Below are 12,171 nucleotides of genomic sequence, written 5' to 3'. Positions count from 1 at the left end.
ATTAAATTAGCGGAACTTGGATTCCTCGACGGAGGAAGGGAACATCCCCCGTGTGACTTAGTTATAAACGCGTTGACCTGCGTCGATGTTTTGCCCCTGTCTAATCGCAGGTCGAAATGCTTTCCCTCTCGAAGGGAGCGTCGAAGGAATCTAGCGTAAAGGTTCATTTAAACGAAAACTAGCACATTTCAGAGTAATTAATTTTAAACTGCTCGTTTCTTAGAGTAAGTCTCGTACCTTTACCTTTCAGTTTCGAACATTGAAATTTAACTAATTACAGATACCGCGAATAGTTATGCACGGGGTAGGCACATTTCATACCAACAATAAGTAACGCTGTCGAATCACGCAACACTTTTTATCGCGAAACAGCACCTGAAAGTTCGTGAAACTTTCGCGAAGTTTAACGATAATCCATTAACGATAAAGTTGACAAATCGTTTCGTTAGCGATACGAGTAACGGTTTCGAATCGTGTTCCCGTGCTTTCATTCATTCTCCCTTTAAACGTAAATCTAACCCCAATCGGTATGCTCTTATCTGAAACTTTCAGCGAGCACGCGAGCAACGCAAAGTCGAGAGAGCATACTTAAAAATTTGAAGTTCGTTCTAATTGCATTTCACTCTTATCGAGCATATCACGTAATAACTCAAACAAAATTTTAAATCATAATTCAGAAATGGAGGAGTTGAATTTGTCGAGTTCTAAACCCATTCATTCAGTTTGATACGTGGTTTGAATTAAGCGTCACGGAATTACGAAGGGTTAAAGATTTATCCTGGCCGTGTCCTCGCGACGGTGACGCGCGTACTTAACACCTTTAAAAAATACTATCAAACGAAGCAGAGTCGCTATCCCAATGGCGAACGTCCGCATCACGAGAAGCAGAGGTTCCCGAAAATCAGAGCGCGGAACGCATTACCCTGAATCCCAAATCGTTAGGGGGAGTAAAAAAGTAAACGGAGAAAGGAGTGGGAGAAACACTGCGGGGGATGTATCGCCGTTGGTTTAGACGTTAGGGGTAGTAGGTGGTCGAAGCAGGAACGGCAGGCGCGAGGCACTGATTGCTCCGAGGAAACTTGGCTTCCCCGCGGGGTATACCTCTGATCAGCCATCCCTTCTCTCAGCTCCTCTTTTCGCCTCCGCTGTTATCTCCGCCTTGTTGTTCCACCGTTCGTCCCGTGCCACCCTGTTCGCCACCAATACACGATGGTCTCACGCTCTGCTTCTCTTGGTTTCAGACGAAGGAAGAAATAGCTGCGTCGGCTTCGCCAAGAACAGGCCACCGTTGCGGATCGGTAAAATTCTGTTGGAAACAGAACGGTTTTCAGCGTCGTCCGTGTTTTGTCATTCACGAGATGTTTTGAGTGGAATTGAACTTGCGCCCCGATAGAGAACGGCAGTCCCGAATAAGACTTGAGAAGCCAGAGTGGCGACGGGGAAGTACGGTGGCATCGTTTTGCATAACGAGGTTACCAAGTGATTCGTCGGCGACGCCTTGGATTGCCTACGGAATAAGGAAGCCGTTTCTGCCCCCCGATTGGAAATACTTTTCCATCCCTTCCGGTGATGGGCACGCCTAAGGTACACCCAAGTGCAATCTTCCGTTGTTACGAGGCGCGTGGAACCTTTGGCGCGCGAACGAGTCGAACAACATGACTTCGAGCTCCTTATCGTATACTCGTTCGAAGCAACGGAGAATTGGGACGAGTTTCCAGTATAGTCTTATCGCGGAAGCTCAGCTCTCTACAAAGCGTTCATGTTAAAACGAGGATAACATTTGCACAGACATTTATTTAGCTCAACGTTTCGACCATAGATTTGTGATCCGTCGTAGAGGTATTCCAAACAGCGTATCACGCACACGTGACAACAAATGGTATATGGCTCGTACTTTATTTGTTTACACGAACGTGAAATAAAAAATCATCGCTGTCACGCTTCTCTCGCGAGAACCGACACGTGACACATGCATGACGCGTGAAAGCCACCGTGTCGAAGAAATAAAGTGTAACAAAAATTTAAAGGATGATTTTCAATTGCAGCGCTACTCGCGACGATCTCGAGGCTGATCTTCGGCTGTGGCTAAAGTCGCCTTCCACGGTTATGCTGGTGGCGTCGCTTCGGGTGGCCGCCAGCAAATGCTGTCATGCTGTTGCCATGCCAGCCGGCGGCCAGGAAAAGGCCGCTGGCCACAAGGTCCTTGAGCAGATCAACGACGGATTGCCTCGTCCTCATAGCTCTCTTCGTCCTGATCGGTTGCGAAGGATCGCGTGGAGGCTCGCAGATCCGTTACGCTTCGCGCAACGTGGAGACTAAGAGTGGTCAGATACGAGGGATTCTTCAGGTACGTAAAAGTTTGAATCAAAATATTTAAACCAAGAGTCTCGCGAACCGGTAATCTATAGAAACTGTTTTCTAACACTGTGTTACGACATAAAAAATTAGTCCGTTTACTGCCCCAAAAACGTAGAACACCTCCAAAGAAAGAAGTATAGGCGACAAGCATCCATCGTACACTCGGATTACTTTGCATACTGAATGCATAATGCGTGCATGTACAGAATATCAAAGGCTCCGCGAGGAGGAGCAGATTGTGTCATGGGAACAGGATCAAGCAGCGAATAAAATTCGCATGCTAAAGCGTTAAATCCTGCGAGAAAGCGATATGGAAACATGTAACGTACAACGCGGGGAAATTGACTGTACTTTAAGCATAGAACAAGTGTTCGATGGAATAAATAATTCTTGATAAGTGCCGTTATGTTACACTCGAAAATCTCTTGCCAAGGAATATTCATGGAATATTTGAGTATATCGATTTCGGCCGTTTTAGCGCGGGGTCGGGGAGAGGACGCTATGGAACGAAATGGTTGCTAGGTACAGTCTGAGTATCCGATACATTGAAAATATGTATGTATGTATATATGAATCCCAAAATTCGAGAGAACGGATATCCAACAAATTTCCTCTATTTTCGTTCGAACGTGTAATAGTGGCCAATCGATCGCCATTCTTTTAGCAAATTCGTGGAATTTTTTATTCAATGCAGGGATCACGTCACCAGAGATATACTGTCCTTCGATTTTATTTCGATATCAGGATTTCGAATATCGTCAGCTCTTCGTTACGTAGCACGAAAGGTACGTTTAGAAATCGACTTATAGAGAAACGATACAAAAGGATGATGTTCGAACAAATAAAAGGGCATAAATTTTAAACGCTTAAATCATAAATTCGCGCGTCGAATATCGACGCCGACAAATCATGGCAACCGTTTAGAAACGAAATATTCGCGTCACACTTTCGCGATGTCGACCAGTCGTCACCGAACATGAAGCCGATCTGACGTTTACTACGACAAACGCTACGGCAGCCGACAGGCATTGCGTTCGGTGTATACATATTTTCAATTCGACGCCTGCATGGGATCGATGAATGCCGAATGATTCTGTAAGAGGTCCGGTATCGCCACGAAAATGAAACGATCATCGTCCTTGCTAAAGTGTTGACGATTTATCGAGCACCTTTTCTTTTATATTTTAAACCAAAAAATATCCTATTCTAGAATGAATATAGAGAAGCTCCCACTGTAGTTGGACGATATATGATCATTTTTCGGAAATTTAAAAACAAAAGGAGCGAAGAGGAAGAGCAAACCCACGAACACACGTGCGAAAAGATGAACGCGCGGTCGTTTTCGGTGAATTGCGGATCAGTAATTCACCGAGCGTTTTTAGCCTTGCTGGTCCCCTACCCTAGACGGATGGATGGATAACGAGAAAAGTTTTTCGCCTGGGACGTCCGGTGGCCTTTACATTACGTCGTAACGCGCCGCAACTCGTGCCGGTCGTTTCTCGTTCGCCTCGGTTCGGTCCATTTCGCGCGATCGACTGCTATATACGGTTCCACAGAGGAGAACGTTGTTGTGTCAATCGTTTCGCTACGTCGCTCGACGCTCACACCGATGCGCAAACAAAGATTGTATACGGGATGAACAAAAAGATAGGAAAATAAAATACCATTCGCGACAGTCACGGTTCAATTCCATACGAGTCGATCGGTTGAGTTTGCTTTAAAGATTTTCAACAAGCAAGTACGGTACCGATAAATATAACACCCCAACGATACGTCTGTGAGAATCTGAAAAACTCATTTTTTTTACGCCCTGTACATACCACAATACGTAAACACAATACGTAAACACAAACGCAGTTCATTCTCTCCCAGTTGTTAACGCGTTCGTCGGTGAGCTTGTTTCGCGCATCTGTTCCAACTCCGTTGTGATTGTCATCGTTAGGAAAAACGGCAGCGCGAATTAACGGACGATTACGTTGAATCGCAGCAAGTTCTCGCGCGCGATGCTGTGAATTTCGTGTTGGACTTGGAAACATTTCCAAATTTCTACGAAGTTGCGTACGAGCTCGCGCAATTCGAGAGTTGAAAAGTTCACCTATGCTACCGCGGTTTCGAGTCCGTGGGGTAAGCTCGTCGTGTTCAAAGTTCGAGGGATCGATGACTAGACGAATTCGATTTGATGTCTTCGATTAAATAACTGATGCAAATATTATTTTACTTCTTCGTTTATTGTTCGAATATTCAGTTTCGAAACTCGAGTAAATTACCAACGGAAAATGGTGGTTTCCCTGTAGAGAAGCGTCGACGTTTCTTTCGTTTAGCAACTTTGCACATTTGTCTGTTGCAGCTTCGAAGCTTCGATCCAGCAGTCGTTCGTTGACAGCTACGGGAACAAACTCGTTAGGTTTTTCCTCCGTCTCTGCGACCCTCGTTTAAATACTTCCTTCTCTTCTCTCCAATTTATTGTATGGCGGAGGACGGGTCGAGCAATTTTTTCCGAAGCTCGAACGCTTCGCTTCTCTCCCACGGAGCTAAAAGTTCTCCGTGTCCTGGCGATAATGAGAATTACGATCACGTCTGTACGCGACTGATTTTCGGGCCAGAATTGGCGCTCTGAAAGGGATTATAATGACTCCCGTGTTACGTAGTCTCCTCACGTATCGTGTGGCTCACATCTTCTCTTTCATGCTGACCGGAGAGGTGAAAAATGTAATAACCAAGTTCTTAATACCTGGCTCGACGACGGAATATGTAAAAACGTATTGTTTAATTAGATTATAACTTCTTAACAAAAGTATTACATCTGCTTGGAATCAGACGTTTTATTGAAGCGAGGTTTTAATAAATTTTAATTCTACGTGAAAAAGTGACAAAAAATTGTAAAACGAGATTATTTCGCGCGAAACTTGCTCGTCGAAAAAATCGGTTTGCGAAACACTCGCGCGTTTTGCAAATTTCATTACGCACTGCGATATTAAATATTAATACAATACCATATGGATGTAATACATACTGACACGTATCGCATCGACATACGTCTACAGCAAAATTCATTAAATTTTAGTGTGTCCATTTTTGATGTCTTTATGCGCGTAGAAGCTTTTTCTTTTGACTACAAAGCCTACCTTAGATGGTTCTACCGTCAGAACCGGAAGAGGTTCGTTAAACGTGTTTTAGTTTATCAGCAGCTTGTAGGGTATAACCATCGAAGCATAATCGTTGGAAACCGTACGATAGCCGGTAGCTGGAAAGCTCATAGCCAGGGGCAAATTTTTCCATAACTCTAGCCTAACTGGGTTCTTTCATCTCGCGATCGCGTTATCTCGATCACAGGATAATTACGGTTACGTTGGTCCTGCGCTCAAACATCCCCCGTGTATGCGCTCTTCGTAGCAATCTGGCAATAATAATAGCGAGGTCGGTAACGCTGCCATAATTAGGAAACGATGACATTACGCGGGCCTCGAACGATGAACATTCTATACACTCTGCCGATCACGCGTTACCGAGGCACGGCCAACAATGGCCAGCGTAGTAAAATGTTTAGCAGTTTACATGACAATTGTACGCGACACGGTGAATCGGTCGGCAGGTGCCGCCAGTTGGAGATTTTACGGCCAATAAACGCGGCCGGAAATGAAAATGTCCGTGAATTTTCAAACGCGCGACGATTCGAGGTGTTCTTTCGCGATGGGAGATGCGGTGCCACCTCGTGTGTACGTTTTTATCGCGGCTCCGGCGACAAATCGGCATTGTTGGCCGAATAATGGCGGCACGGAATAGGAATCCGGAGCAGTTCGTTCTTTCAGGCGCTCCTCGCGAAAGAATTATATGCCCGACAACCGTGCATGCCGTACGATACGTATATCGAAACACCGAAGCTTGCGTTTGATGCTACCTCTGCTACTAAAAAACATTGCGTTCTTTTCTTTATCAAATAAATTTATCGTGAAAACGTTATTTAACAGCCAAGCCTCGAAATATCAAACGACTTTGAAACCTCAAGATCGAGAAGCCAGTTTGCAAATTTTGGTGGTTCGTTCGAAACCCGAATTTGCGAGCGGATGAAACGTCTGAAACATTTTCGAAGAACAGTGTAATTTCACGGTATGGTGTGCGTACGATCCTTATTTCACGGAAGCATTAGCGGAAAATTGCTCGCGTGAACCGGCGTTGTAGAATGCAGCTCGTTTCCTCCATAAACGGAGTACCAGCATCAAGGATTTTCTAGTCGATCTATTTATTGCCATGGCCTAGATCTGCTCTTTAATTCTTAAGCACGGCCAGTCGAGCGTTCACGCGTCGATAAATGCATTATGCAGCCCGAGTCGCAGCACGGTGCTCGCCTTTTTGCTGCGTTAATGCTAGCTGCCAGCATTTTTTCAGTGAAATATTTTGTCGGGACCATTGCAAATATTTGCGAACCGCCGCGCCGTTCTCGAAACTGCGAGCTCGCGTTAGAGGACGTATTTAAACAAATTATTTTAATGCTTCTGCGGTTCGCTCGCGTGCCTTTTTTTTTTTTTTTCAAATTGGCATACTTTGATCGATCGACTGTTTCGTATTTTTAGAAGAATTTTTATATAAAATTCTCGTTTGGGCCATCGAAGAATGATTTCGTTTATCTCCCGTCCGAGAAAGTCCTCGGCGTACCTGACCAAAAGTAATCTGCTACTACTGATTCTCCGTCTCCCTCTCTCCATCCCACTTCACTGACAAAACTGCACTTGTCTCCGTATTTTAACGATTCAAATATGCAAATTGATTCAAATTCTTGATTCACCTGTTTCTGGTTTAAAATGGATATAAAATTTAATAGCATTTTTATCGCAGGTAAATCGTTGCATTCTTCGGTAAAAATGTTGCTCAGAAATGGAAGAAGAGAGCGAAACCGAGGTGGAAAATGAAAAAAGGCGATAATTGTGCGAGCCAGCACGGGCTGTCGCATCGTATCAGAAATCAATCGCGGCGACACGTGGGAAATCGGCGGTCTCACGAGGATAAATAACGCGTCAACACCGTTGCTTCATAGGTATTTTCACGAACGAGCACTGACGACCAGACGAAACTCGTTAATTTTTAACGCACTCGGCAAACACGCACGCGAACGAGCTTGAATCCGCCAGGGAAAGAAATTTTTTAATATTTCTCCCATTTCTTTGTTTCTCTTTTGCTCCCGCTCTCTCGCTAGTTTTCCAATGACATTTTTCGCAAACACACCTTTTTTTTTCTATAGAAATATTGTACCGGGGATTTTGATATTAATGCAAAATCATGTTCAAGCGTTATTTTTACGAGATTTGTATCCAATATTTGACGATCCCTGTTCCGGAAATTCTCGATGAACTCCAGCCGCTCTTCCGTCATTTAAGTTGATTAAAAAATGTTTCTGTGCGTACGTCGCTTGCTGACGTCCGGATGGCACACCCGTTCTAAACGCGCTGTACTCCTTTCTATATTTTCATGTTTAAATAACCTTTGTACAAATATCCCTAATTAAATACTCAAACTCGAATCATTTGGAACGTTATAAATCGTCGGAAAAACGGAAGAATTTTAAAATGAAAAATTCTTTCAGTTTCCATAGAGTGGGTGCCATAATTATAGAGCGTTCTGGTGTAGGAATAAGGCCAGGAGGCAAACATTTTTTCACATCTTTCCAGTCCTCTGCTGCCCTCTTTATTATTCCTCCGGTAACGTCACAGGTTCTCTCGTTAATGGGAATTCGTGATTTTGAAGTCGATGCGGCTCCATCGTCATTCTCAATGGGGAGGTTTAGGAGGAGGAGGCTCGATCTTTTTCTCGCGGCACCCGAAGGTGCAATTAACGTCGACGCGTACCAAACGAGATTTATTAGCTCTTCTGGCATAATTGCTTCCAAGAAAGCTGGCGAATGGTAACCTTTTTTTCTGTACAATTACGTCTAACGAAAGCAATTACAGAGTTTCGCCACGGAAGTGGGCGCTAGCTCGCAATTGAGACGTAGAAAAATGAAAATTTATTATAACGTTGCGCATACGTAATGTATATTTTACAAACGGAATCGCGAAATGTACGTGTATATTATTTAGTTGCGCGGCAGTATCGGAACATGTCTGAATTATTGCATTTCAGTGAGCTCTCGTAAACCAGAGATAGTCGAAGCGCAGACGGTAATTAGGTAATTAGTTAGCAGCAACACGGGCATCGCGGCTGCGTTTATGTACATAAAATACGGGATTTACGTCTAACTCAATGTTGCCAGAAGAGATATTACTGTCAGAGATCTCCCTATTAGGAGGATGCACATCGATTCAAGTAACTAGCCACTTTTGCCGTTATTAGCCGTCCGAAATTCATCGAGGTAACCTCATCCGACGTAAATTCGCAAACGCGACGCGACATTTCCACTGAATCACCTTGCGAAATTAATTAGCGCAAGATACTCTGCGCTACTCTCTTACGTATTTTACGAGTCAGTCGGCCCTGAAATGAAAATAACAGGATACGGTGAGATCGTGTTTTCGAGTTTCATTGGCAAATGTAGAATTTTTGAATTATATTCGCACGTATAGATTGCATACGTAGCTTCGAAATGGACTGTGCGAGATCGTACATTTTTCTGATAGGTTAAATTGTTTCGCTATTAACGATGTAACTTGATTTCCTGTTGCAGGAGTTGAACAATAGACAATTGGAACCGGTCGAAGTGTTTCGTGGCATACCGTACGCTGCACCACCCGTAGGGGATTTACGATTTCGACCACCGATCTCGCCGATACCTTGGAACGGTATCAAAATAGCTGAATCCTTCGGCGCTGTTTGCCCCCAGCACTTTCCGGACGTTACCAATAACGTGACTGCTCTGTTGCAAATGACCGAGGACAGGTATAAACAACTGAAACGACTGCAGATGCTGCTGACAAATCAGAGCGAGGACTGCCTCTTTCTCAACATGTACGTACCTGGAAGCGGTAAGTGCGACAACAATCGATACACTAAAACCTGCGTTTTAAAATTAACAAGGATGCATACGTCCACTGTTACCCTATTAATGTCTACCTCCGAGGATGACCAGCGAAAAGAATTACTCCCATCAAATTATCGTACATTAATCGACGCAACGCGAGTTGCATTCGCGAGAAAGAAAAATGTGTTAACTCTAATTAAACTGGGAAGTTTCTCTCGCATACTTTGCAAAAAAGACCGCGTATAATACCCGTAATTAGATAGCACGCGTTAATAACGCGCGAACTGGAAATTTTGAGCCGGTATCTATCATCTGTTCATGGAACAGTATGGTGTTACGAAGCAACTTACTTCCTGAAGTAATTACTCCCGAAGTAATTAGTACCTTTATGTCGGGTATTATCGTCGAAGTAAAAGCAGGGCTCGTATATCATTCGACGAACGTTGAGTTTGGATTTTCGAGCTTCATCCGATAGCCATCAAAAAGTTCATGCTAACTAGCGGAATGCGCATCGGTGCAAGCAGTGTATCAAAAATTAAATACTTTCTGCCACCCTTTTTCAAAAATCTGTAGCGAACTCGTTTTGAGGATTGCGCGCCTTTCACAAATATTAAAAAACGATTTCAACAGAAATTGCAATTTTTACTGCGATATTTAAATCAAAACTGCGGTAGAGTCATTACCTTTCATTCGAGTTCTGTGAAATCTCAAAAAGAATCAGTCCCAGGCTTCCGTGTTATTATTCGGCGCTTTCAGCGACAGGAACGACAAACGCGCGACTCCCTACGAATTAAATCGGTCGAACGGATTGTTACGCGATAGAGAAATTCAATTTTCAGCGAAACCAATAAAAGCGACGTCGCGTGCTAATCGGCCCACGCTCGTTTCCGCTTAGCCGGCGATTAAAGAGCGATATTTAGCCGCGATAGAAGCACGATTAATGATACTTCGGAGAGATATTACGGCGACGAGCTAAACTGCAGAACGCGGACGACCAATTGGCCAGAAAATCTCTGCCGATAATTGCACGATTCCGCTCGTTTTTTAGTAAGATACGAAACCATCGCATTACGAGCACCATTAATTACGTTATTATCCCGTTTAAGTTAAAAATGACGCGTGTGAAATGTAGTCGCTCCTATCTCGAATTTTTACCCTTTCGATCCTCGTGTCGATATTTGGAATAAATTTGAAATAACTTGACGGGAGTGTTCTTCTTCCGAGGAGAATTATTTGCGGCAATATTTTCACATATTGTCTAATAAAGAAAGGAGACGAAGAAACGAGGCCAAGCAATATCCTGCGAGGAATATGCGATCTGCGAGAACGACAACGCGTTGCCAGACGAAATTAATTTCCCTGACCCTACTATTTCTGGGCCGAAATTTCTCGGTCCTGGATGTATTTTAATCTAGACAATTGAATCCCTCGGTGGTAATCTTGCCCGTCACGTTTCTCGTGACGAGCTTCGGATATCCTTCTCCGGCACTCTGTCAAGTCTAATTGGAAGAGATATCTCGCCGTAGCTCGTGTCGGAACAGCTAATCAAAATACGAATGAGTGACTGGTACGCTCTGGCCAAGCACTGACTGGTTCTACTTTCTTGTCTGACGACAGCCCTTCTATCGACGTTACCAGAAAAATTTAACAACCGGCAACTGCGCGATTCTTATCGTTGGTTTTATAATTTATATCAAATTCAACGTAGTGGCAAAACTCGTCAACTTTTATAGGATCTCGCGGTCCCGAAGCTCCCTACGCGGTAATGGTCTACGTTCACGGTGAAAGCTTCGAATGGGGAACAGGAAACATCTACGACGGTACCGTCTTAGCCAGTGCTGGCCACGTTATAGTGATCACGCTCAACTATCGCCTAGGAATCTTGGGTATGTACTATTTTACAAAACGAAAGTTCGATCGACTACGGATCAACTAAAAAAAATGTGACTAAGCAGGAAATTACTCGAACAGCAAATAAATAATTCGTTATTTATTTCTTCCACTAAACCGTGTCTCGCTAATAATATATAACGGAAACCCAGACCGTCACCGTCGTTGTTACGCAATAATTATATCTGGCCGACGCGTGCACGAATCCGTACGGAGATTAATATTTGACGGTTCGCTAACCGTATTCAATTATAGTAGCTGTAACGTAGAAATAACCGATACACCGTGCCCCTGCAGTTTCCTGCAATCGAACGGCCCTCGAATATCCGATACGTAAACAACTGTATCGCGAAACGGGCCTCGATAAAAACTAGATTTCATTTGTGATATAAATACTAACGGGGCTCGATGCTCGCCGCGTGTTCCTGGTATCGCGTCGGTCAGAGGACGGTAAACGAAAACAACAGGGTAGGGCAGAACGGAGATCGAGGTCGCGGGCAGGATTCGATAGGATAATAGCGACGGGCAAAATATTTATCGTGTCCCGTTTGTTGTGGAATGCGTCGGCTCACCGATGCCTTGGCGACGTTCCAGGTTTCCTGAGAACCCATCCGTACCCGGACAGGACGCCAGGATCCGGCGGAAATTTGGCCTTAAAGGACATCGCCATGGGGTTGCGTTGGGTACGCGAAAACATCGCCGCTTTCGGTGGCGATCCAACCAAGATCACGTTAATGGGCCACGATACTGGCGCAGCCTTGGTGAATTTTCTGCTCCTAACCCCTTATGGCAAAGGTGAGTGGCTACTAGAGATAGAGAATCTTGTTTTCAAAAGCTGAAAGTTCGCAGTCTACGATGTAACCGAGTTACCGATATAAATCCGACGAATCGGGGATCCGAGAGGAACGATTAAAGTTGTACATACCGCTTAGGATTCGATTCAGCCGATGACGAAGGACCATGCAATAACAAGC

The 12,171-nt window shown here is 44.2% G+C and overlaps 1 protein-coding gene across 2 annotated transcripts in view; it reads left to right on the top strand.

The window, feature by feature from the left end:
• The window catches only part of LOC128874037 (neuroligin-4, X-linked-like), a 126,233-nt gene that overhangs the window by 101,824 nt on the left and 12,238 nt on the right, over positions 1 to 12,171 (top strand). Inside the window, exons 4-8 of one of the 2 annotated variants that reach the window (XM_054118280.1) lie at positions 1,242 to 1,584; positions 2,046 to 2,347; positions 9,014 to 9,311; positions 11,041 to 11,193; positions 11,792 to 11,992. In XM_054118280.1, coding sequence (XP_053974255.1) covers positions 2,150 to 2,347; positions 9,014 to 9,311; positions 11,041 to 11,193; positions 11,792 to 11,992 — 850 coding nt within the window. In that variant the 5' untranslated portion in view covers positions 1,242 to 1,584; positions 2,046 to 2,149. The remainder of the gene's footprint in view (positions 1 to 1,241; positions 1,585 to 2,045; positions 2,348 to 9,013; positions 9,312 to 11,040; positions 11,194 to 11,791; positions 11,993 to 12,171) is intronic. The other variant, XM_054118281.1, reaches the window with a different exon arrangement.

Source organism: Hylaeus volcanicus, chromosome 3 (genome assembly GCF_026283585.1).
Source record: "Hylaeus volcanicus isolate JK05 chromosome 3, UHH_iyHylVolc1.0_haploid, whole genome shotgun sequence".
Taxonomy (NCBI): Eukaryota; Metazoa; Arthropoda; class Insecta; order Hymenoptera; family Colletidae; genus Hylaeus; species Hylaeus volcanicus.
Note: the sequence above shows the minus strand (reverse complement) of the source record. Positions and strands in the feature narration are given on the sequence as shown.